General features: G+C 44.6%; 1 protein-coding gene across 1 annotated transcript; it reads right to left on the bottom strand.

The window, feature by feature from the left end:
- Positions 1-852: 852 nt before the first annotated feature.
- sltm (SAFB-like, transcription modulator) lies at positions 853-26373 on the bottom strand. Its single transcript, XM_056278384.1, has 20 exons — positions 26239-26373; positions 17986-18067; positions 17828-17889; positions 16518-16545; positions 14919-15495; positions 14257-14300; positions 14033-14145; positions 13291-13440; positions 7816-7928; positions 7560-7723; positions 7357-7460; positions 7210-7269; positions 6975-7120; positions 6682-6862; positions 5290-5414; positions 4908-5081; positions 4495-4809; positions 2655-2787; positions 1994-2154; positions 853-1909 (listed from the first exon to the last, which is right to left on the bottom strand). The coding sequence occupies exons 1-20, from the start codon at positions 26371-26373 to the stop codon at positions 1798-1800; spliced, it is 2979 nt and encodes a 992-aa protein (XP_056134359.1). The 3' UTR covers positions 853-1797.
- Positions 26374-26636: the final 263 nt, after the last annotated feature.

Here is a 26636-nt window from a genome sequence, read left to right as displayed (position 1 = left end):
CCCCCCAGTTCCCCCTCCCCCCCGAACAGGTGCCCCGACCAACCGGAGGAGGCGCTAGTGCAGCGACCAGGACACATACCCACATCTGGCCTCCCATGTACAGACACGGCCAATTGTGTCTGTAGGGACTCCTGACCAAGCCGGAGGCAACACAGGGATTCAAACCGCCGATCCCCGTGTTGGTAGCCAACAGAATAGACCACTACGCTACCCGGACGCCCCTACTTTGGGTTTCTTATGCAGAGGCAGAAACTTGGTTAAATACCATTTAATACCGTGCTCTTGGTCAGGCGCTGAAGAGCCCTCATAACACTATGAGGTTCGTCATGTTGTGGACTACAAGCAGAACAGCATGTGAAATTTACTGTCACATTCAGTGGCGGTTGGTGCTTAAGTTGTTTGGGGGGGGGGGGGGCACAATTTATCTTGGCGCAGCACACCTGACAGCTGCTTCAATGTCCACACAGTCACAGAGTTATTAAGAGGGACAATGTGGCCTATAGGTTTTATCAGGGTTTGTAGACGGTGGATGATTGACAGCGTCGTGGGTGTGAACATGATTGACAGCCATGAGAATTGTCCAATCACATTAGATCAAAAAACATTAAAATACCAATTCACTGCCAGTAAAAGTGGGCGTGTCTGGGGCAGCACAGAACTGCGCCCCCTGGAAAATCTGAAGAAACCAATCAGACGGCAGCCTCAGGTCACCTGCTCGCCACACGTTTGAGGGCTTACATAAGGTATGGTTTGGCCGGCGCCCCTCACCCAGGAAGTATATGTATTCAGACAGAAACCAACCAAACACCATTTGAACCATTAAATGCTGCTGACAGGCGCTCATAGACTGAAAACACTTTTATTTCATCATTATTTGCATTATACAACTAAATTATATTTAACACGTTTTAAGTAGATTTTCATCTTTGAAGGGGGCGGCGCCCCAGCGCCCTGTACTGGCCAGCCACCACTGGTTAGACTTGAGTTCATAATGCAGCCATATTTGCTCATGAAAACCACAATACTTGCTTTTGACCATCTTCACTCTAAAACCGTCTGCTGGTGTGAGCAGAACGAAGACAACCACAAGCTGCACTTCAGGGCAAAGCATATCTCCATTTTTGAACAAAAACCAAAAAGCCTGTAGTCAAGCCAAGTTTACCCTTGAACTCTTGACTGCATGGGGGATATACTGGGGTATTTACGAGCTTGTGATCCGAGTCAACCTATTTGGCAACTACGAAGACCATGGAACCTGCAAGCATGTGTTCCACCCCGATTACATGTGTCAAAATATGTCGCTTTATCCTTCATAAAAGATTTTGCACAGAGAATAAATGCCCAGATTTGAGTGCATAATCGCTCTTATCCTCTGATAACCATACAGCAGAAAAACGACCAGTGAGACAGGGAAGTAGAACACAACATCATTTAACTTCAAAAGGACTTAAATGTTCACACGGAGCTACTGAAAATCTACATACCTGACTTAACATCTGCAGGAGGTGGTGAGACGTCATAACACATGAAAACTTGTTACAAAACAACCAGGCTGTACAAAGTCCTCCTCAGTACAAGTAAAATGTCTGTGCACAGGGTTGCTTCACAGCTGAACTGTCAGGAAAACCCTACATAGAGGTAAGCACTCATCTATACAAAGTAAAAAACATTCTCTTATATGAACCCTGTGGCTACAAATCTTAAAATGGTCAAAATTCACAAAATAACCAAAGAAAAGGTCTTATGTTTGCTTTTATTGTCTCCATACCGGTACAGTATGGGCAAATATGGGTGCAGTTAGAATCGCCGTGGTGCCGCTTTGAAGGGTTTAAATCCTCCGACGTTGCCGCCGGCAGACACAGAGTTGTTGGTGATCTGGACAATTCGGCTCATTCCAGATGAGGAGTGGCTGGAAAAAAAAGAGAAAAAGTCAAGTCCAGGTCTGGGACACCTGAAAAGGGTCTCGGGCTTGTTTATGTTATGGTGGTAATACCTGGAATGTGGAGCCATCATGGTGCCGCTGCGGTTGTCGCCCATCCTGCGGCCGTCAGTGAAGCTCCCTCCCTGAGAAGCCGCTCCGCCATGCCAGTCCTTCCTTGGACCCTGATCCCTACTGTGACGCTCCACCACCACCTGCCGGCTGGAGCCAAAAGGCTGTGGAGAGATGGACAACATGAGTCTCGCTCTGGATTGTAAATCTATCCAGAACCTTACTCTCTTCGCTTCTAGCGGTTGATCGCTTCACATATGAAATACAGTAGGGAGGTGAAGCAGAGCACAGGGTCCCACCCTTATCAACAAATCCCCTTTTCAGGACATTTTTCTTGACTTTTGGATATCCATGTCAGGCTTGCTGACCGAAGGTTGTATTATTTAGTATTAATCATCAGTGGAGGTCTCAACAGTCTCTACATGGATTTTGCAGCATACCATCCAAACCTCACACACTGATGTCACATCTCAAGTGATAACAATACAAGTAAAAATATGCCATGTCAGCAGGTAAAAATATGACTTTTCAGCCTTATTTTACAATCACCCATTACCCCAACAACATTTCCAGAACATGTGATTAATTTAGTCATTTTCCTGGTGTTCACTATGATTGGAAAACTCGTCTATAAATCTCCAGGTTTTCCACAAGGTGTGCTGACCTGGTCACCCATCCCCATGGCTCTTCCTCCATCTCGATCACCGAAGCTGCTCCTCCCTCGGCTGGCTGCAGCACCTCCTCTGAGGGTGGGGCCGTCTCTTCCTGATCTCTCTGGACGCATCCGTACGCCGGCCCTGCACCACACGCCGCCAGCACAGGCAGGAGATCAACACCGGAAAACACCATGAGGAGGCAAAATAAAGAGCCAATATTAGGTGAATTGAGGTCAAATAAAAGAAATGAATGATATAAAAAATGAACACACAAATAAACCTTCATGGTTGTGCAACCCAACACAAAACTTCTATATCGGTAATGTTACAGAACACCAGACTTGCACTGATCAATATTTTAAGTCGGACCAAAATTAAATATGATCTAATTTTTCATGTCTACAAACCTTTAAGACGGCATAATAAAACCATCAGTAAAATTTTATTTGTAAATGATATATATTATCCTGTTTTTTTCTTTTTGGACCCCCCCCCCTTTTCTTTTCTCCCCAATTGTACCCGGCCAATTACCCCACTCTTCCGAGCTGTCCCAGTTGTTGTTCCAGCCCCTCTGCCGATCCGGGAGGGCTGCAGACTACCACATGCCTCCTCCCATACATGTGGAGTCACCAGCCGCTTCTTTTCACCTGACAGTGAAGAGTTTCACCAGGGGGATGTAGCGCATGGGAGGATCACGCTATTCCCCCCAGAACAGGCGCCCCGACTGACCAGAGGAGGCGCTAGTGTAGCGACCAAGACACACACCCACATCCAGCTTCCCACCCACAGACACGGCCAATTGTGTCTGTAGGGACGCTCGACCAAGCCGGAGGTAACACGGGGAATTTGAACCGGCAAGCCCCATGTTGGTAAGCAATAGAATATATCGCTACGCTACCCAGACACCCCAAATATTATCCTTTTAATACCTTTATCAGTAACTGTTCTCAATTGTCTTAACATAATAAGTATTAGAAAATAGTAACATCTCAATTTCAGTCCAATTTTGAAAGCCTCAACACTTTTGCTTTTTGGGCCACAATTAGACTCACACAGCAATGATGCTGCCACTTACAGGTGCATTTGTGCGATACTGCTGAATTAACCTGAGAGTACATCTGTCGCCATCTTACAATGCTGTGATAACAAACATTCCCAAATCCTCTGAATAGTACACATGTCCTTTGAAACTCCAGTTAATGGTCACACCCACATCTGCATATGAAACTGATCGTTGGTTTCGGTCGTTATGCAGCTGTATTGTTTCTAAGGGGTTGGGAAACCTGCAGTCAGTTTGCCCAGACACATCAAACCGACTAGCGGACACGAAGGCCGACTGTTGCGTCGCCTCACGTCGCCTGCTGTCTGGGCCAAAAAGCAGCACTTGAACACACTGCAAAGACTACAGTCGACGGCCAAACTAGCATGTACGTTCTGCACTGATTCGCTAAGCTGAACAGCCAATCAAGAGTGATCGCTCTCACTGACGGGCTCTGCCGATTCAACATGCTGAATCAGCCGAAAACCTGCTAACGGGTCCGACTAGTGCCGATGGTGCGGGACACACCAAAAAACTAGGGTCACAGACGCTCACTGACAGCCCAACATTGGCCAATGGCCGACCTGGTGTGTCAGGGCCCTAAGACTGAAGAGGTCACTTAGTTGAGTGATAAAATGTATCTGTCAGTAAACGTTGTATCCAGATGAACCGATTCAACCTTTGATTTTCATGCCTGGATTATTGAGCATGCATCAAGACATGCTGAATTAACTGTTACAAGTCTTTTCCTTCATCTCATGTGTAGGACTACAAACGTTAACACAATAATGGACTTTGAAAATCCTTACCGCATGTCTCCTTTGTTGGTATTGACGCCACCTTCATTCTTCCACCCTCCCTGCCCCGAGTCTCTGGGGGAGCGGGTGTGTGACATGGCCGGCATCGCCACCCTGGCTCCCACGGAACGCTCAGACACAGGCACAGGCCGTCGCTCATCTCGGTCCCTGCGGTCGGTGTCTCGGAGGTCGGCCCGCGGATGCAGGGGTGGCTCTGCTCGGCGGACTGCCGTAAAGTTCTTGGGGTAGCGGTCGAACCCAGCATTATCTCTGGGCGGGGCAGGCCGACTTTTCTTTGCATCTGGCTCACCATCAAAGCGATTACGTCTAAAGAAGACGGAGACGAGGAAACAAAAGGACTTCAAACTTCCGATGTTTATTCACTGAAGGTAAAGTTTGCTCTGTCAGTCAGAAGACGACCGTACCGGTCATAGTTGTTGGGCTGCTCAGTGGTAGTCTCTGGGAAACGGCCTCTCTCTCTTGGACTAAAATTGGTGAAGCGGTTCTGCTGGCGACTGTAATCAGAGCCCTGGTTCAGGCGAACCTCTGTCTCAGGCTGCATCTTCTTATTTCCGTTCCAGTAGGGATCATCCCTGCGGCTAGAACATTCAAACCACACATCAAAATTTGCCTGACGGGTGTACATGGGTGACCATGTCTACATGGGACAGCAGGCCAGAGTGGCACTGAGACAACCGAGTTGATTTCATGGGGAACTTCAGAGCACAAAAACAACAGAGTTCTGGAGGGACCGGCAGATGTAATGTTTTGTGTGCAACTGAAAATGTAGAAATGGCCTTTATGTACCTGTGATCCACATCGCGGCTTCTCTTGAGGTTGTTTCTCTTCTCCTGTTCATAGCGGAGCTGCTCCTGCTGCCTTCGTAGCTCCTCTCGTTCACGGGCGAGTCGCTCTGCCTCTTTACGTCGCTCCTGACAGTGTTGAGATTTTTCCACAGCGATTGAACTTCACTTTTCCAAACTGTTCATGCTATTGTGTCACTGAAGTCTACTAATCAGGAGCTAAACAACCAAATCCTGTTTAGTCGCCTTTAACAGACCAATACCAAGAAGTCAAACAAACAAGACTAGGTTAAAACCTAGTATTTGGCTGGACCGCAACTACATTTAGAAAGTGGCTGTTTTTGTGCAACTACATTTAAAAAACGACTATTTTGACATCGGTTCTATGAAAAGCGGCTGTACTGCACAGCAGTTTTCAAACCCAGTTAAATAGCATTCATTTATTTTTTATATGACAATTACCTGGCTAGAATCACTGCTGCCTAAATCAAGTCTGGCCGTGACACCCCTTAACCCTGACTTTGGTTTCTAAAATCAGTGGACTTTGGTTTCTGACGGCACTGCCAGCTGTTTCCGGCTTCTGTCTTCATGGGAGTCAACTTCGTGAGATCGATAACTGCTGTTTATTCTCTTACTATCTCTTCTCTATATCCTCCCCTTCTCCCAAATTGTATCTGGCCAATTACCCCACCCTTTCGACCCGTACCGGTCGCTGCTCCACCCCCTCTGCCGATCCGGGGAGGGCTGCAAACTACCATGCCTCCTCCGATACATGTGGAGTCGTCAGCCACTTCTTTTCACCTGACATTGAGGAGTTTCACCAGGGGGACGTAGTGCGTGGGAGGATCACGCTATTCCTCCCAGTTCCCCCTCCCCCCTGAACAGGCGCCCCGACCGACCAGAGGAAGTACTCTTGCAGCGACCAGAACACATACCCACATCCAGCTTCCCACCCGCAGACACGGCCAACTGTGTCTGTAGGGACGCCCAACCAGGCTGGAGGTAACACGGGGATTAGAACCGGTGATCTCCATGCTGGTAGGCAATGGAATAGACCGCCATGCCACCCAGACGCCCTGTACCAGAGAGTTTAATTGGCCAACCCCTGCATGTCACCTTTCTGCTTGCCTCATATTTTATTGGTCTACCCTGCTGGACCAAACATGACACCTACATCACATGGGTCTCGCCACCTTTGATGCCCCTATATGATGTAAACAATTCGGAGGGGGTTGATGGTAATGTGCATTTCCCCCCCGGCCATAAGAAAAAGAAAAGATTTTCTCCTAAGCAGCTGTGTGGTGCATCACTCTTTTACATTTTTTAATTCAGAGTAAGTTCATCACAGTTCATGTGAGACCTACAAGATGAATAGTGGGTTCAACTCTCATGGTACCTGCTCTATACGAAGTCTCTCTCTCTCGAGTCTCTCCCTCTCCATGCGCTCCCTTTCCAGTTTCTGCCTTTCCATCTCAAGCCTCTGTCGTTCACGGAGCAGGTTCTCTCTCTCCTCACGCTCTCGAAGCAGGCGGATCCGCTCACGCTCCCGACGTTCCTGCTCTGCGATCTCACGTCGCCTGAGAACAGGGGTTAAAAAAAAAACAGTCATGTTTGCATGAAGGTGCAACCTCACCAATCGAACTTTGTTCGACCGACCCAAACAAACATTCGTCTGGTATTGCCAAGTACCTGCGCAACTCCTCTGCTCTGCGGACACGCTCCAGGCGAGCAAGTCGTTCACGCATTCTTTGCTCCTTCATCTTCTCAAATGGAAGGATATCTTTGCTGCCTCCCTTGTTGAGGAAAGGTCGCCCTTCTCTTTTCATCATCTCAAACTGGTAAGGGAAGAAAAGCCTTTTAGAATGAATCACAATAAAGAAACCTGCACGACTCATGTCTGGGGGGAGGGGGAACCGTTCAATACCTCTTCAGGGGGAATCAACCATCTGGGCCGGCGCTGTGTGTTCGTGTTGGGGAAAGCAGACTGAAAAGAGAAGAATCCTGTTTAGCAACCCCTAATGACAATGAAATGAAGAAAAAAAAGAGGGCTATGCGTCGAAATACAAATTACTTTGTCAAAGTGTCGTCCTCTTCTGAAGGGCTGTCTCATTTTGCCAAGGTTCGCTTCTCCTTTAGCATGATCTATGACCACCATTTTCCCTGGGCTCTTTGTCCCTAAAAATAAAGACAAGGGTATGGAACAAGCTCTTCTCTTCTCTTAACTCCACTGACCCCAAAATAATAAAGGGAAACCCAAAGAACCAGAAAACCTACGCCCATGTTTCTTCTCATCCTTCTTGGTAGAATCTTGGCCTGAGCCGGAAGACGAAGCCTCAGATTTTCCACTTTTAGATTCCTGCTTCTTAGATGAATCTTTGTTGTCCTTTTCTGAAGGCTTGTCCGATGTCTTGTCGTCTTTTTTGGAAGCTAGTTGGGCTCTTCAGAAAAGAAAAAGAAAAAATCAAAGGGTTTATTCTTCCATCAACTTACAACATTGAATAGACTTTGCTGAGCCCCACCCTTCACCCACTTGTTGGTTATCTTTCCTCCTGTACTGCTGCGTTTGTCACTCGATTTGCTGGAATTGGTTTTGTCCTCTGCTTCCTTCTTTGAGGGGTCCTTTTTGAAAGGATCACTTTTGACCTAAAACGAAACACCACTCAGTATATGTATGCATATCTGCAGTAGAATAAAATGTAGTGAACCTGAGCACACAAGATTATCTAAAACAAAAATTCAGCAATAAACTTAAAAGTAAACATTGCAACCACTGAACAAGGGATGAACATTTCATTCAATGTTGAGTCCATTTAAACAACAATTATGTAACTGGTTAACCAACTAGTCTAAGAAAATAAAGCAACAAAACTGATGTAATGTAGATGGGTTTAAAAGGTTGTGTGCACGCTTCACTCAAGTTATTCATCCAGCTCGTCCATATGAGTCACGCTCAAAGGAACAAACATGCATTAATGTTCTGGTTTCCTATAAAATAGTTATTACTGAAGTTAGACATTACCCAATTACCCATTAAGATTGAACCCAGCCACTGAGGATGCACAAGCCTGCCGGTCCCAAGCTCAGATAAATGGGGAGGGTTGCGTCAGGCAGGGCATCTGGCATAAAACCTTTGCCAAATCAAATATGCGGATCATAAATAATTTTTCCATACCGGATCGGTCCAGGCCCGGATTACCAAAGACCGCCACCGGTACTGTTGGCCAACAGGGTGCCGGTGGAAACTATGCTACTGTTGGGCAAAGGAGAAGTAGAAGGGGAAGGTATTTCCAGAGAAAGCAGGAGAGGAGGAAGGGTAAGAGTGTGGAGGTGAGAATCGGAACTTTGAATGTTGGCACTATGACTGGTAAAGGGAGAGAGCTGGTTGATATGACAGAGAGAAGGACGGTAGATATACTGTGTGCAAGACACCAGGTGGAAGGGCTGGAAGGCCAGGAAAATCCAGAGGTGGGTTCAAACTCTTCTACCATGGTGTGAATGGGAGGAGAAATGGGGTAGGGGTAATTCTGAAGGAAGAGTACGTGTCAAGAGTGTGTTGGAGATGAAGAGAGTGTCGGACAGAGTCATGAGTATGAAGCTGGAAATCGAAGGTATGTTGATGAATGTTATCAGCGCATGTGCCCCGCAAGTTGGGTGTGAGATGGAAGAGAAAGAAGAATTCTGGAGTGAGTTGGATGAAGTGGTGGAGAGTGTACCCAAGGAGAGAGAGTGGTGATTGGAGCGGACTTCAGTGGGCATGTTGGTGAAGGAAACAGAGGTGATGAGGAGGATGGGCAAGTATGGTGTCAAGGAGAGGAATGTGGAAGGACAGATAGATGGTGGTGGATTTTGTGAAAAGGATGGAAATGGCTGTGATGAATACATATTTCAAGAGGGAGAAACACAGGGTGACATAAGAGTGGAGCAACGTGCACACAGGTGGACTATATCTTATGTAGGAAGGCGCAATCTGAAAGAGATTGGAGACTGCAAGGTGGTGACTGGGGAGAACGTAGCTAGGCAGCATCAGATGGTGTTTTGTAGGATGACTTTGAAGACCAGCAAGAGAGTGAAGGTAGAGCCAAGGATCAAATGGTGGAAGTTGAAGAAGGAAGACTGTTGTGTGGAGTTAGGGGAGGACTTAAGGAATTAAGAGTTGCTGAATGGCTGGGCAACCACTGGGAAAAAAGTGAGGGAGACGGCTAGGAAGGTATTTCGGGTGTGTCATCTGGTCAGATGAAGGTAGACAAGGAGACTTAGTGGTGGAATGAGGAAGTACAGCAAAGTATACAGAGAAAGAGGTCGGCAAAGAAGAAGTGGGATAGTCAGAGATGACAAAAATAGACAGGAATACAAGGAGATGTAGCTAAAGCGAAGTGAGAGGTGGCAAAGGAAAATGCGTATGGTGAAGTATATAAGAGGTTAAACACTAAAGAAGGAGAAAAGAACTTGTCCCGATTGACTAGACAGTAGGACCAAGCTGGGAAGGATGTGCAGCAGGTTAGGGCGATCAAGGATAGAGATGGAAATGTGCTGACAAGTGACAAGAGTGTGTTGAGAAGTGGAAAGACTACTTTTGAGAGTCTGATGAATGAAGAAAATGAGAGAGAGAGACGGTTGGATGATGTGGGGAGAGTGAATCAGGAAGTGCGATTGATTAGCAAGGAGAAAGTGAGGGCAGCTATGAAGAGGATGAAGAATGGAAAGGCAGTTGGTCCAGATGCCATACCTGTGGAGGCATGGAGGTGTTTAGGAGAGATGGCAGTGGAGTTTTTAACTAGACTGTGTACACAATCCGCAATCTTGGAAAGTAAGAGGATGCCTGAGGAGTGGAGAAGCATACTGGTACCGATTTTCAAGAATAAGGGTGATGTGTAGAACTGTAGCAACTACAGAGGTATAAAGCTGATCAGCCACAGCATGACGATATGGGAAGGACTAGTGGAATCTAGGTTAAGAGAAGAGGTGATGATTACTGAACAGCAGTATGGTTTCATGCCACGAAAGAGCACCACAGATGCAATGTTTGCTTTGAGAATGTTGATGGAGAAGTATAGAGAAGGCCAGAAGGAGTTACATTGTGTCTTTGTGGATTTAGAGAAAGCATATGACAGAGTGCCGAGAGAGGAGGTGTGGTATTGTATGAGGAAGTCAGGAATGGCAGAGAAGTATGTAGGAGTGGTGTAGGATATGTATGAGGTCGGTGTGACAGTGGTGGGATGTACGGTTGGAATGACAAATGGATTTAAGGATCAGCTGAGCCCTTTTTTTTGTTTGCAATAGTGATGGACAGGTTGAGGGACGAGATTAGGGAGGAGTCTCCATGCACTATGATGTTCATAGATGACATTGTGATCTGTAGCGAGAGTAGGGTGCAGAGGTTGAGGAGAGCCTGGAGAGGTGGAGGTATGCACTGGAGAGAAGAGGAATGAAAGTAAGTAGGAGCAAGACGGAATACATATGGCGTGAATGAGAGGAAGGACAGCAAAATGGTGAGGATGCAAGGAGTAGAGGTGATGAAGGCAGATGAGTTTAAATACTTGGGGTCAACTATTCAAAATAACAGAGTGCTGAAGAGAGGTAAAGAGAGTGTGGGCGGGGAGGAGAAGAGTGTCAGGAGTGATTTACAACAGAAGGGTACCAGCAAGAGTTAAAGGGAGGCTTTACAAGATGGTAGTTAGACCATCTATCTATGTTGTATGGTGGCACTGATGAAAAGACAGGCGGCGGAGCTGGAGGTGGCAGAGTTGAAGATGCTAATAGTTTCACTGGGAGTGACGAAGAACATGATAAGGAACAAGTATATTAGAGGGACAGCTCAAGTTGGACGGTTTGGAGACAAAGCAAGACAGGCAAGTTTGAGATGGTTTGGACATGTGTGGAGGAGAGATGCTGGGTATGTTGGGAGAAGGATGCTGAATATGGAGCTGCCAGGGAAGAGGAAAAGAAGAAGGCCAAAGAGGAGGCTTATGGATGTGGTGAGAGAGGACATGCCGGTGGCTGGTGTGACAGAGGAAGATGCAGAGGACAGGAAGAGATGGAAACGGATGATCCGCTGTGGTGAGCGGCCAAAGTAGTAGTAGTAGATTACCAATGCCAATATAAATAAACTGGCGATAATGGTCAATTTAAATGATATTCATTCAGTGTTGTTGGCAATTTTATGTCTTGTTTGGTTCTATTTCCAAATTTAAAGCTCGCACAAGTGAGGTGAGACATTGTTCAGAGTGAACATATGAACTGTCTTCAATTGCAGAAGCATTTTGCTATGATATTCAGGTTATGATATTCTGAGAATAACTCAGGAGTTAATTTCTATAGCCTACCATTTACTTAGAAACAATTACAGAAAGAAAACAGATCATAAGCAGATTGCAGCCCATAAAATATTTGCAGAGCACCACCACAATGCTTCCTGCCAATGTGCCATTTCAGATTCCTTAAAGGACCAACAGGCGGCCGTTGATTTTGGGCAGAACTTGTCGAAATATTTTCAAATCCTTAAACCGAATTCGACACTGCCCTTCCCAATCAGAAAGCATCAGGATGCCTCCAAAGCCATGCCCCGAAAACACATGCACGCACGGGACACACCAGCTGACTGAAGCGAAAGCATTTCACCTGAGACAAGCATCATTCTGAGCGGAGCCGAATTAGCTGTACTGAATGGATGTCCCACACGTAAGAGAAAACTAACTTTATTATTATAATGAACATAAACAACGAACATGGCTATTGTTAGCACTCACAGCTGTCAAGCTAGCCTGTTATTAGTGAAAATTTCGTCAAAAACTGACTGCTGCAGTAACTTGACCGATTTATGTCTAACGTTGGTTAATAGCTAACGTTATGTGTCTAGTTAGCTCTAGCAAGATATATACCTGTGGCGATTTTATCTTATTCCATCTGTGACACACTGACACAATGCTTTTGGCCTACAACTCATAACTTCTTATCAATTATGTTGTTTTGTAGAGTTTCGATGAGAGCATTATCGGTGCGTCTGATGAAGAGGACGCGTCTGTGGTCGGACATAACAAACGCGTGTTACTGAGGGTTTGATAGACAGCTCGCTCATTCCATTCATTTGACTTGGTTGTTCGTTTGATTGGATGTCGTTGTTTTAGCGCCTGCCCCTTACAGCAACGACGGCTTTTTTTCATTTCAAGTCAAACGTCTTATTCTTTTTGAGTACTATCGATAACTGTTGACATATAATAAGAAATTTAAAATTTTGCCAAAAATCGGCAGCCACCGACAGCTCCTATAAGAAGTTCTTACTTACAAACTGACATGCAAAATTCTCCTTCAACTTCCTGATCATCAATTTAGTTTACATCTTAAACTCGTAAGAATCAAAATCTGACTTATGCTATGCCACCTTAGCTCACTCTCAATTCATGAAAACGTTTGCACTTTAAAAAGCGGCGTTGGTATGTTTCTTTTTATGCCACAACAAAACATCAAGATGTATATATATAAACCATGAACTGACCCATTTTACTTCAGTCAGCAGTGATTTGCCTACCAGAGAGGATAAGGCAGAATATCCCCTCTGGTGGACCAACCACAGAGACGCATCAACGATAGGCCACTAGTGGACAGTGGAAATCTGAGATTGACATTTTAAGTCACAACTTTCTGTTGAAACTTAAACATTACTTTAATACAAAAATTATTTTCGCTTCATCAATTAGTATATTTTACATCATATAACACACTACTAAATACTTTCTCTAAAAAAAAAGTTTTTGTATTTTTTTACCATTTAATTAGACTGCGACAGTGAAGAGGCAGACAGGAAAAGAAAGAGTGAGAGAGAGGGATGACACGCAAAAAAGATCGCCAGCTGGAATTGAGCCCGCGGTGGTTGCGACCATGTGGCATGCACTGTAACCTTTTGGCTACAGAGGCCCCCCATATTACTAAATATTTAAACGACTAATCGGTTAACCCCACCCATCCCAGCATAGAGCCTCGATGGTCTGAGGTTTGCTGGCCAGCTTACCCTTTCCACATATATCTGTTGTCCATGGAGGTCTGTGCGATTCAGGTGGGAGATACACCGCCCTACCTCGGCGCTGGAGGACATTGTCACCAAGCCGTAACACTTTGAACCAGGACTGCGTGCATTTGTCACCACCTTTGCACTGAAAACCTTGTGGCAAGCAAAAAAGAGCTTCATGCAAATAGTCTAGAACATGACCTCTCTGTAAATAAAATTACCGGAACGAAAGAAGAGACTTTCTATTGCGTTGCAAAATCCTAAAGGACTCCTTCTGAGCCCCTTTTTCCTTAGAATGGCATATGATAAGCATACAACCTGGAGCAAAAATTAAAACTGCAAATCTAAGATTACTACTGCTGCACGAGGTAATATTATTCCTGTTTTCAGTTTGCCTTCATGATCTGGTAGCCCATATACTTTAGATTAAATTCTTGGGCTCTAAGGCTACCAAGGCTCAAGTGTCTTTACCCAGGGTATCTCATTAGTGGTTGTAGGAAAATTAAGTTTGACAATAGGCAATTTACCTCATTAAAAAAAGCTTGACTAAGTATAGCGTGGTAGATGGGGAAAAAAAAAAGTCAATGAAAGGATCTGTTCTCTTGTGAAGGTGAATCAGAAACTGTTGCTAAAAAAAAAAATTGTTAATTTGAATTAAGTGTACTCTAACGTCAAAATACAAACAGGTTGTCAGCCTCAGGCGCCAACAAATAGAAATGCAAAGACCTTTTTTTTTTCCATTTACCTTTCCATATTTGCCGAAGAGGTTCTTTAGATCAGCTGCCTTAGTGTTGGATGACAGGCCGCTCACCCATATGTTACGAGAAGAGCTGCTGGTGCTGCTATTGCTGATACCTCCTTAGGATGAGGTTTCAAAAAGTCAAATTCAGAAATATTGGCTAGTGTCAAAACAGAAAATACCCCCCCCCCCCAATTGCTCTCAGGAGCTTTTAGTCTGGTGTTCCTTACCCTTTTCATCTTTTGCGGCTTTACCATCTCGATCTCTTGAGGAGCTACAAACAAATGTTGCAACAATAAACAGAGAAGAAATGAGTGCAAGTAAATGAAGACCCTGTCAGAAACCGATGAAGACGAACATGGACCCAAACACATTCAGCACCTTTCAAACAACCAAAAAAGTAATAAAAAAAGAAAGAAAGAAAATCCCATCGGTAAGGCGTGGATTTGGAAAAATCTCTCAAAGGCTTCGTTCATTGCTTTTCCGCTGGAGAGATGGGTCAGCTTGTCAGCCAATTTATTCCCTGGACCAATGAAATCTTCAGAAGTGTGATCAACTTCACAGCGAATCATTTCTGATAAAAAACTCTGACATCACACGGTCTACTGCTCTTTTACAATGCCTTGCGTAGAAACTGGAAATGGCATTAAAACTGCTGGAAAGGTGAAAGTAACAGGTGTTTTTCGTCTCCTGGATTATGCAACAATTTAACCAACTTCAGAAAAATAAAATTATAGTAAATGGCAGGATTAGGTAGCTCAGTGAACATTTTCCTTTAGGAACAAAAATTTAAAAAAAAAAATATAAAAATCTTGAGGCTACCCACAATGCTGCGTTCTTAGTGAGCTGGAACTTGGTAGTAGTATCAAAGAACTGACATAGAAAGACAAACCTCTTTGCTTGACCTGATGCCCCAGAGGAAGAGGGGCCTTTCTTCCCACAATCCTTTTCTTTGTCTCCCGTTTCAGCTTTCTTCAAGGCGTCCCGGCTCTCTTTCTTCGAAGGGTCCACCTTGGATCCGTCATCTTTCTTATGGCCCTCCATCTCTTCCTCCTTTGTGTTATCTTTGAGAACCATCTCAGCAGAGGCCTCTGGTTCATCGGTGCCCTTCACGGCCTCTGGATCTGGAAGTTTCACATGTTTACCTGTTTCCAGGAGGTCATCACCATCCACATCAAGTGTGATGGCATCTTCATTGGGGATTGAGACGGATAGGTGATCGTCCTCAGCTTCTTTAGAGGAACTCAGGGCTTCGGCGTCCATCTCGCCCACTTCAGCCTCCACCTCAGGCTCAGCCACCACCTCAGCTTCTGGCTCAGCCTCCATCTCGGGCTCAGGCTCTGAGTCAGCCTCAGCCGCCATCGCAGGTTCCAACTCTGGCTCGGCATCGGCCTCGGCCTCAGCGAGGCCATCCTCACTGGGTGGAGGCTTAGAATTTTCGCGAGTACCATCATCTGTATCAGTTACATCTGAGGGATTTAATGAGGATAAACATGGCAAAAAACAACTTTTAACATTGACATGGTGTATGTTATTTCACCTGAAAAAAAAGAATAGAAAGCAAATAAAGGATTAGTGGTTATCGAGGGCGTAGCAACCACATGAAGACACATAACACACATTCCTCATTGTAAATGGTGGGTGAGGCAGCATTCTTCATTTCAACATATTTGAGTCACATTCCATATCGATGAGGGCACAGTTCCATATGGCTTCTCAAGGGCCCAGAATTTCTTCAGAGGAAACCAAGGGATTAAGTTTGCATGAGGGGGAAATGGCATCAGTTCAGTCAATTTCTTCTGCAAAGAAAATGCATTCCCATTCACAGTGTTCAGCCAGTCAGTGATACGGTACGTCAAGTTAGTCTTTATGAAAATCTTCAGTACATCTTCAGTTCCTTAAGCTCAGTCATCAATTTCTGGTTCAATCAACAGATTTCAGAATTCGGGGGCAAGTAGTGCCATCCTCCATGACATCAACACTTCTGCATCTCCTCCCGTCAACTGGATATAACAATGTCCATCTGGCTTCAACGGTTTGCCCATGCCAAGTCTCTTAGCCATGATCTTTGGTGAGTTCTTCACTGTGCATATCATGCCAATGTTCCATTCATGTAGCAGGCAGCTGACGCACCCTTATGGATGCCCTCTTTAGTCAATCCAGGTCTTTTCTGGAGCTGGACTGTGGCATCTGACGTGAGGCCTTTGCATCTTTAGGAAAACGTTTTGAAGCAGTAGTGTAGGCCTTGAGCTACTTCAGTGATTGTAGTGGTTTAAGGAATATAATAAAGCAGGTCTTCCAAATCCAGCAGGAATGATCAATGACCTTAAAATGTGTCCTTAAGGCCCTATACCAATTTGTGAACCAGATAGCGATGCATCCAGTAGATGCATGCCATGCAATACACTGGGTTTTTTTTCTCTCATTTTAAAAATGCCACCAATAAAATTCTTACACTGAGCCATTTACATTACTCTATCGACAGACATACCTTTTTCTGATTCATCCTCTTCCGTCTCCTGAAAAGAGAAACCGTTCTAATGTAAATATGAGAAAACAATGTGGATTCAAGAGTTGGGACAGCAAGGAAAGTTCAACTTGACCCATGAGAATACCAGCATTCTATGTTTTATCACTGAGATTTAATAGTAGCATCAGGCTAACTCTTAACGCCATCCTACAGAAAACCCATACATGCCATTATTGTGATTAAAAAGTAGGAATCAGAATCTAAAAAAAAAAGCCTTTGCAAAGCAAGGAAACCAGCCAAACGTGTACCTATTCTGCAAGAAAAAGGCTAATGATCCAATCAAACCCAATATACTAATTTGAAGTCTGTGAAAATGTAGAATCTAACCAGAAGTATTGGTCAATGAGTATGTTTAGGTGACCAAAAGTAAAAATTCACCAATCTTTTATCTCATGATTTTTCAAGATTATCTGAAGTCTGTTCTGTCATGATATCTCATAAGTAAAAACTGCATTAACTGATATTTCTTACCACTAGATGTCAGACAGCAGTGTTACAGTATTACAAAACACATACTGACAACTAAGCCACTCACCCCTCACTTCCTGTCTAAACAGTGGCCGAAGTGTAAGAACATTTTTTCAACTGGATATCTGTAGAGGACTCAAAATTGACAGTGGTGTTGCTCTATTTCCTAATGACTTAAGTACGTAACAGTTTGCTAACATGTTAGCCTAAGATCTTGCCAACTTCATACATTTTTTTGTTATGCTATCGTCCTCTACTCTCTGTGATTGAAGATGCTTATATTCTCAATTATTCATACTGCACAGAACTGTTTATGCAGACTGTCAGTTTAAACCAATTCAAATCACCTCTGAATCAAAGGTAATTTGTGTAGACCAACTTCCAGTCTCTGGGTAACCAGTTTCTTTGACAGCAATCGTAAGTTCGTGTAAAACAAATAAATACTTTAACATAACGTTTGTTAGGTGAATTAGTGATACTGGCTCTCCTCGATGCAGCATCTGGTGCTGCACTTGATAACACCACCGCAGGTTAAATATTTTGCTTTTGAACAAAGCAATTCCAGCAAATCAGACAATTTCATCACTTGACAAATTTGTTAAAAGTAAGCAATGACAACCCTACTAATATCCAACTAAATAAAATGAAAGCATATGCTGCATTTATGCCTGTTGACACCTATCAGCTCATTCTATCACTCATTCTCAGATCACAAGCAAAAATTAAAAATCACACCAAACCCATTTTCGAGCTGGATATAAACATTTTATAAAAATCAAATAAAAGAATCAATCTATATTCACCTTGGAGAAAGAGTCTTCTTCCACCATACTCATATTATCAGTGTCAGTATCCGTTTTCCTTCCTTAAAGGAAAAATGGTCAAATTTATTTAAAAGAAAAAGAAAAATATTTCTCACGCCAACCATCTTCACAACCATTTCATCATCATGAAAAATTACCTTTGGTTTTCTTCTTATTTGGTGGTTCTAGTGAAAGCTGTATTTCAATGTTTTCTGGGTCACCACCTTCATCTTCAATAGCCTAAGGTAAAGAGCACATTTAGTTAGCCTTGCTGAAAGTGAATAACAATTTAAAGTGTAACTTCTCCCCAGGTCTGAGCCTAACTCCACCCACTGCATAATTTTGAAAAATGCTAAAAAGTGGGCATGAGGCCGAGATGGGGGACAGGGAGGACTTGGACGTGTGAGGCAGGAGCATGGGGGCAGGAGTAGCTGGGGAGGACCACATGAAGAGCCTGCCACGACTCGCCATCCCACACTGTCGTACCCAGTCCTCTCCCACCAGCCCGCCCTCTGGCACTGCATCGGAGACCATCTCGCAAAGACACCCCGATCACCGTGGTGTGAATGCACTGCAGACGGAAAGGGGCCTCGCGACACGGGCCGCGGCTTTCTGGCAGTGAATATACGCGGGTGACTGCTCCCCTAGCTGCGGAGCAAGTCCAGCCTGACCGATCCAGTTGTCCAGTGGTGCCTCTACAGCCATCAAAAGCACAAGTTGTGCCAAAACTGAAAAGGATGAAATAATATAACTATAACTGTAAATTGAGAGAAATTCAAAAGGTAGGTAGAAAATGTAATGCAGGCACAAGGTTAGGGAATAAACTCCTGTGAATGATGCATATATTCCACATATGCATATATTGCATAGCATATATTGGAATTGGATGATGAGCGGGTTTCAGACACACTTGGGGGCTGAGGGAGGTGGGTCGTCCACCTCTGATTAGAGGGCGTTAACACTTTTTTTTTTATTATTATGTAGATACGTCCCGACTGGTCTACTCTACGTCAGCATTGGCCTTGCAAGGTTCAGGGTTGATTTAAAACAGAAGATGGCGTGTTGAGCCATTTTCAACCCATGAAATGCCCATTATTATACACTTGTTAAGAAATGTCAATATTAACACCTGCATTGATGTTTCATCAACGTAAAAGAGGAAGGTGCACACAGGTGACTATATCATATGCAGGGGGATTGATGTTTCATCACCGCAGTCATTCAATTAGAGCTCAAAAAACAACATTTAAATGATTAGTACCTCTTTAATCTTTTCTGTATGAATGTACGTCCAGAAAGGTGACATCAATCTTCATTACCTGATCCAAACTGCTTGTCTTGTTTTCAACAGTCTGACCAGAAAATATATGCTAGCTTATCCACCTACTGACAGATTCATTAAATTGTACCTTGGAGGGGACCCTTCCTTGATACTGAGGCTGAAATTGCAGGAAGAACCAATCTCAAATAAAATAGTCAGCATATTGCTTGATCATCTCAACTCAGGTCCACTTCAAACAGGTCAAAAAATGTTAGCGAGCAACATTCAGTGACATGCCAATTGCCAGAATGTTCAGTCCAAGCTAACGTCTGAGCTGGTCCAAACAAGTACAGAGGTAGTTGGGAGATAAGCATCGACTAAATACTTAAAGACAACAAAGTAAAATATGTATACCGCCAACTCTTTGGGAGCTTTGTGTCTCTTTTTGAATCCTGATGTCTATCGTTCAATAATATGGAAAAACAAATCAAAGGAAGCAAGAATGAGCCAATATGAACAGGTAGCCGATACCCAGCATGTTTGCCACTATCTGTAGGAATCACTACCACTCAGAAATCTCTGCTGGCAATTACTTGTCATATTATCCTCCAGTAAAGGAGACATTACACACAGCCACTTTAAGATTCAAAAGGCTTCGAGTTGGTTTCAGTGGACTAACATGTAGACACCATCCAGGTCTGCAATGGGAACATAATTGGTCAACCAGCTTCTTCTAGGAATGAGCAAAAGTTAATTTTTTCCAAGTCGACTAGTCTGGAGGTTGTCTGAGTGAATTATTGACTTGTAGAACTCAAATGAGCCCTATTGGGCGAATTGGGCTGCATTTTTACTGGAACCCCTTGCTTCAGTGGGGATTTATGATTGTAGGCCTATACACAATCACAATAAAGAGATGCACAAATACAAGTTGGCATATTGTTAATCTATGTTTTATTTCAACCATAATGTGACAGGGCAAGCGACATGCCGATAACTAACAAGTGTTTCCCTCAAGAGACTGATGTCTAGCTCCGATTGGCTGCGGTAACATTGCGCTAAGAGCCGCTAGTGGTGCTACAGAGCAGCACTCCAGCAGCATATGCGAGCAAGACTCTGGCCCAATCTAATTTCTTATTTTCTATCCCTACCCCTCTTTTTCAAGTGCCCCTTGCTTTTCGACTTACCCCTCGGAACAGAGCTACAAGGGATAGTGGTTGAAACTTTCCCCTATAAAATGGGATAACCCTTCAAGACCCAGATATATCATCAGTAGTTGTCGATGGCGTGTACTTAAACAGATGCAACGAGTTTGTTGTCGGACATTTTGAATCGCACTATGCCGTCTTCAGCTGTGGTGATTTCACTTGCGTGGTATATAGGCATCCTTTTGTGGTTGTCAGCAGCAAATCAAAGGAATTTAAGAAAGTTAAAATGTCTTCCAATGCCTGGTAATGCTGGTGGATCAGTTTGAGGTATGTAGGATAGACTGCAAACAAGTTTGGTTGTAGTTTGCCAAGCTGCACAACATACTCGCTACCTAGTATAGCGACTTGGGAACCAACATTAATGTTGTATCAACCTGTTTGTAATACACAAGTATTACTTTACTGATTCTGATGGAAAACAAAGGTTAAAGAATACATGGTAATATGAACTGTTATGCATCACCTAAATTTAGAACCACATTGCTCTGTCTTTATGCATACTCAATATCCACTGAAGGAAATCACAGAAAGGTGAATCAGTTCATCTAGACAATGTTTATTGAGGGAACGGTTTCATCACTCATCTAAGTGACCTCTTCAGTCTCAACCGACTACAGGTATCCCCACCCTCATAATCAATAGTGGCATAACGACCGGAAAATATGATTGATTTCATATGCAAATTGCCATCACCATTAACTAGAGTTACAATGGCAATGTGTACTATTCGCAGAGGACTGGCATAGTTGCAATCACAGCGTCAGCTGCCTCATCATCTCCTGCCATAGCACCAACGCCAGGCTCATCTTCATCATCTTCAGTGGCCACTTCCACAGTAGCACAGATTTCCACAAGTTTTGCTTTTGTGGCTTCTCTTTCCCCTGGTGCAAAGAAAGGGAGATGTTTATGGTGAGGGTCCAGGACAGAGGCGATCAGCGCTGGTTTGGCCACCAATTCATCTGTGTCAAACTGTGGTGAACAATATAGCCCAATTAATGTCCCTCTTAATTCATAACAGACTGTCAATGATAGTAACAGGCTAATAGTAACAATACATGCTAGTAATAGTAATATACTTGGGCTAATAATAATTGAATATCTCCTGGGCTATTTTAAAAATACACAGGCATATATTAACCCTATCAGTAAATGAAATAGCTTACCTTCATGCAGTCACTCAAGGGCTGCCGAACCGTCGCCTTGAACTCTGTCACTCTTTGTCCGTCATCCTCAGCTCTCATCAGGTGTGTGTTTAGGAGGACTGAAGGTGATGGGGTAAATGTTGGAAATTGACACCTCCTTTTCTGTGGACATGACGGTGGTCACACATTTTAAAGTCTCCCAACACAGGCGCAATCCCCTCCATTGTCTGCCAGTATTCATCCAGGATCTCAAGCCTTCTGGCTTCTTGCAGCTTTGTTACTGTTCAGTCGGACAGAACAGCTGTGACTGCCCATCGTTGTTCAAGAAGTCTTGCGAACAGGTCGCACACCAAATTCCATCTAGTTTTGCATGACTGGATGAGCTGGTGTTTCGGAAGTTTCATTTGTTCCTTTGGCCTCCAGTGCCTCGCATGCAGGGGTGCTGTGGTTGAAGTGCCTGACAAGCCGCTCGGCTGCAACAATAACTCGATGCACATACACATTAAATCCATCATTTATCCCCAACTGCAGTGTATGCACAACTGAGTCCCAGTTCACCCGTCCGGGAGCGTTAGCAGCAACGATGTGACGTGCATTGCCATAGACACACGCAGACACTTTCCCAGTAAGTCCCCAAGTCTCCACCGCATCAATTAGTTTAGCTGTGAGGTTGTTAGCCATGTGTCTGCCTGGCATTCTCTGTGTTAATAGGACGGCCGATTTAACCTGCCAGTCCTCATCGAAATAGTGGCATGTAACTGTCACGTAGCTCTCCATTGTGAGTGCCCTCCAGCAGTCATTCACAAGAGCCACAAACTTAGTGCTAGCAAGTTGTTTTAAGCGCTTGTTTTTCCTCTGCAAAACGGGCTTCAATTCAACGGGTAATAGTCAGTCTTGATGGGATTTGGTATTCAGGCTCAATATAGCCCAGTAGCTGTTGAAAACCTTCGTCACAGACCACGCTGATGGGCAAAATCTTTCTCCACCACTGAACAGATATCTCCTCAGACCGCCGCACATCTTACCTTCTCCCTGCTAACATGGAGGCCAAAGTCTGTTGTGCCCCATCACCCGACGCTTGTGGATGTTTCCTTTGCAAGTGGTATTGCATTGTACTAGTAGTAATGCTATATTTCAGTACTGCATTGCATATTTTACAAATAACCTCGTCGTTTTTTTGGTCGAAATGGTCTTTTTGCTCGCTTCATTTTGCTCAGCCACAGCGAAATACGATTGTAGGCACGTGTGGTTGGTTGCATGTGTCAACATGCCCCCATGAGTTGATTGATATGTATAGCCTATTTTTCGTTTCCTATGCAGCAAACTTTTCTTAATTACTTTTTTTTATATATATATATATATTTTTAGCTGTTTAACTGACAGTATTAATCGGTCAAATTCTTATTATCGGTTAGTGGTTAAAAGGCAGGATAAGCGGTTTGTATAATGGATGGATGGATGGTTAAACGGTCAATTATGAACATCCCAAATGTGTATATACTGTTTCTTTTTATATACGGTTTTTATTGCCTTATATTGTGTTTTATTATGTCTTTAACAAGTACAAAAGCAACAACTAAGCTAGATTCTTTGTATGTGCAAAAATACTTTGCCAATAAAAGAATTCTGATTCATGCTTGGTGTGTGTGTGTGTGTGTGTGTGTGTGTGTGTGTGTGTGTTAGGGGTGTAACAGCACACAAAAATCACGGTTCAGTACATACCTTGGTTTGGAAGTCACGGTTTGGTATGTTTTCGGTACAGCAAGGAAAAAAAAACAACATAAAATGGCTTCTTTTGTCATTAAACAGCGATTTACGGAAAAAAAATAAGGTATGGATCTTTTTCTTCAATAAAAAGTCTGTCAATAATGCTGCAACCTACTAATAAAAAACTAAAACTTAAATGTTAATAAAAATAAATCTGCTACCATCCATCCATCCAGCCATTATCCAAACCGCTTTTCCTGCTTTGAGTCATGGGGATGCTGGAGCCTATCCCAGCAGTCACTGGGCTGCAGGCGGGGAGACACCCTGGGCAGGCCGCCAGGCCATCACAGGGCGCCACACACACATACACACACACACACACACACCTGACCTACATGTCTTTGGACTGTGGGAGGAAACCGGAGCACCTGGAGGAAACCCATGTAGACACGGGAGAATGTGCAAACTCCACACAGAGGACAACCCAGGACGACCCCCAAGGTTGGACTACCCCTGGGCTCAAACACACTGAATATTTCAATATCAATAATGTGACAATATTATGGGGATGACTGTTGATGCATTAATAAGATATTTACACATAAGGTCATTTATAGAAATGATCGTTAGTAATGTGGACATGATGACCCAAAAAAAAAAAAAAAAAAAAAAAAAAACAACAACAAAAAAACCTAACATAAACATCCATTAGGTTTATACGGGTGAGGATATCTGCAGTCAGTTTAGACTGAAGAGGTCACTTAGATGAGCAATGAAACGTTATCTGTCAATAAATGTTGTATCCACATGAACTGCTTTCTTCCGTTATGGTGCAGCATTTAGAAACTAAACTGTACTTGTGTTCACAAAAGCAGCTTCACATTAGGACTGTGCAAAAAAAACTCAAATAAATAAACAAGCGGCGGCACGGTGGCACAGTGGTTAGCGCAGTCGCCTCACAGCAAGAAAGTCCTGGGTTTGAGCCCTGGGGTATTCCAACCTCGGGGGTCGTCCTCTGTGTGGAGTTTGCATGTTCTCCCCGTGTCTGTGTGGGTTTCCACCAGGGGCGCCAGTTTCGTCCCGCAGTCCAAAGACATGTAGGTCAGGTCAACTGGCCATACTAAATTGTCCCTAGGAATGAATGAGTGTGTGTGTGTGTGTGTGTGTGTGTGTGTGTGTTGGCCTGGCGGCCTGTCCAGGGTGTCTCCCTGCCGGCTGCCCAATGACTGCTGGGATAGGCTCCAGCATCAGTGACCCTGAGAGCAGGATAAGCGGCTCGGATAATGGACGGATGGAAATAAACAAGCACGAAACCGTCCAGACCCACGGCGCATATGATGTGAGTTGCAAGCCGTCCTACTAAACATCCCCGTCAAGTCGTCCACGAGTGACCGACCACAATTTGCGACGCATAGCCCACAGCGGCAGTTGCGTGGTGCCGTAGGGAGAAAAAAAAAACGCTATTCTAAAATTAATATCCATCAAGGTGCAGCATTTAGAAAATTAACTTTGAATACTTTCCTGCTCTTCAGCATTTCATTCTCTTATTGACACATCAACCTTTCACCTCAAGCTACCATTTTTTTTGTGAGACCCCCCCCTCCCCCAACGTTTTAGTAATTTCATTCAGCTCCTCTTATTAACGGTTTGCATTGAAGTAGCTCAGCGGAAGAACATCTGGAACAGCTGGGGTTTGAGAAAGTGGACGGTGTGACGTTTAAATATCAGTTTGTTTTTGTCTCGTTAGGAGGTGCATGGTTTTAACATCAGCTGGCCAGGCTGCTGGTGGCAGTACAGTGCTGCAGTCCGGAAGACGAGGCTTTCCCACCTGCACCTAGAAAAACTTAGCCGGAAGGAAGGTTTAGAAAACGAGCTGTCCCGGATGTTCCAGCAGTGTATTATCTGCGTTTGCCGCGACTACGAGGCTGCGCCGCGCCGCATCACCGGAAATCTGCCCGTGGCGCGCGCGCATGCTTAGTGGGTCGGCGACACGGGAGTTTTAAATTAAATCTCACACACACACACGCACACACAGACACACACACAGACACGCACACACACAAAAGTTCCACACGTGCAGTGGTTAAAACAACGCTGCAAAGACCCATAACGAACATTCGCAGTACGACTGTGTGCTGATACACCCCTGGCATGTGTGTGTGTGTGTGTGTGCGTGTGTGAACTTTTGAGTTCAAAACCTTCGTAACACGGTCTGCAAACGCACTGCATTTCAACAATATGCTCATTAAATCCTTCTTCTTTCAACCCGCGAACGCAACCAGTAAGATGCGCCCACGTTCAGCCCCGCTCGGTGCACACCAGCAAGTAACGCTCGACGCAACGCAACATCCATCACGTGTGCGCACCATCGCCGCCCGCCTGCCGAGCGGCGGCGGCTATTGACGCACGGTCACGCTGTGCCGCTGCTGTACCGCAGCGGGGATCAATAAAGCCTCCTCCATCTTCCTCCATCTTTCTCCCGTCTCCTCCATCTTCCTCCCGTCTCCTCCATCTTCCTCCCGTCTCCTCCATCTTCCCCCCCGCCTCTCGTTCTAAAGCCAAGGCTGGGATACGTCCCAAGCCCTGTCGTCAGGTAAGCCTTGGCGCCATGTTTCTTCCCCATTCAGCCGAACCAGGGCCACATGGATGGCCGGTTCACATTAATCGTCTTTAGTCACAAAAACACGGGGCTATAAGCATCTCTAGCTTGCCTCAGCTCGGAAATATCCGGGATTTATTTCACGCAGGAGAGGACGGGACCGCTTTATTGTGACGTGTGCGTGCGCGCGCGCGCGTGCGTCCGTATTTATATGTGTGTATAGACTGCGGCCATCCTCACGGTGCGAATGACCCCGCTTTGGAAAAACGTACTTGGAAAATTTTTAGGAAACTATAATAACCACAAGGCAACGACGCCTCATGAGTAGTCCGCAGGCCCGGGGTGGTTAAGGAACCTGTTTTTAAGAGATTTTTTTTTTGTGGCTCGTCTGCAGCAAATAGCCCAAGCCCAAGCCTCGTTAACGTCGGGGTTTACCGTTGCGTCGCCCGCAACGATCCCCTTAAAACACAAAACACGGCGCTCACAGCTTGACGTACCTGTTTGAGTCGGGCGATGAGAACACTTTTCACGCCGGACGCGTCCAAGTTCCGTTGTTTCAGCTGAGATTTAAGATCTATAACGCGCAAATCTGCTATTTTTTTAGCCTCCGTGGAAATGGCCACCGACGCCATTTTCTCTCGCAGTAACTTGTGGGCGTGCGCAAAATGCTTCTTTTTCCGTCTCTTTCTTCCTCCTTCTTGAGTCTGTAGCGGTTGGCAAATATCACTTTATGTGCTCGTTACCGCCATCTACTGGAAAGGAGTGTGGCGCAGCAGCTTGGCCCATATTCTCCGTTGTGGCGGAGTTTCGCATGACTTACATTATCAAAGGCCTTGCTGTAGTCTGTGGAAACTATGTACCCCTCTTTTTCACTGTATTCATTAATCTTCTCAAT

The sequence above is a fragment of the Lampris incognitus genome, chromosome 4 (genome assembly GCF_029633865.1).
Source record: "Lampris incognitus isolate fLamInc1 chromosome 4, fLamInc1.hap2, whole genome shotgun sequence".
NCBI lineage: Eukaryota > Metazoa > Chordata > Actinopteri > Lampriformes > Lampridae > Lampris > Lampris incognitus.
This window is presented reverse-complemented; position numbering and strand designations above follow the sequence as displayed.

Excerpts from the sequence above, each read along its gene's own strand:
- sltm (XM_056278384.1), bottom strand. The coding sequence starts at position 26,373 with ATGGCGTCGGTGGCCATTTCCACGGAGGCTAAAAAAATAGCAGATTTG. Across the intron at positions 7,121-7,209 it reads GGTTGATTCCCCCTGAAGAG|TTTGAGATGATGAAAAGAGA; the intron begins GTATTGAACGGT and ends TTCCCTTACCAG. Across the intron at positions 6,863-6,974 it reads AGAGCAGAGGAGTTGCGCAG|GCGACGTGAGATCGCAGAGC; the intron begins GTACTTGGCAAT and ends CCCTGTTCTCAG.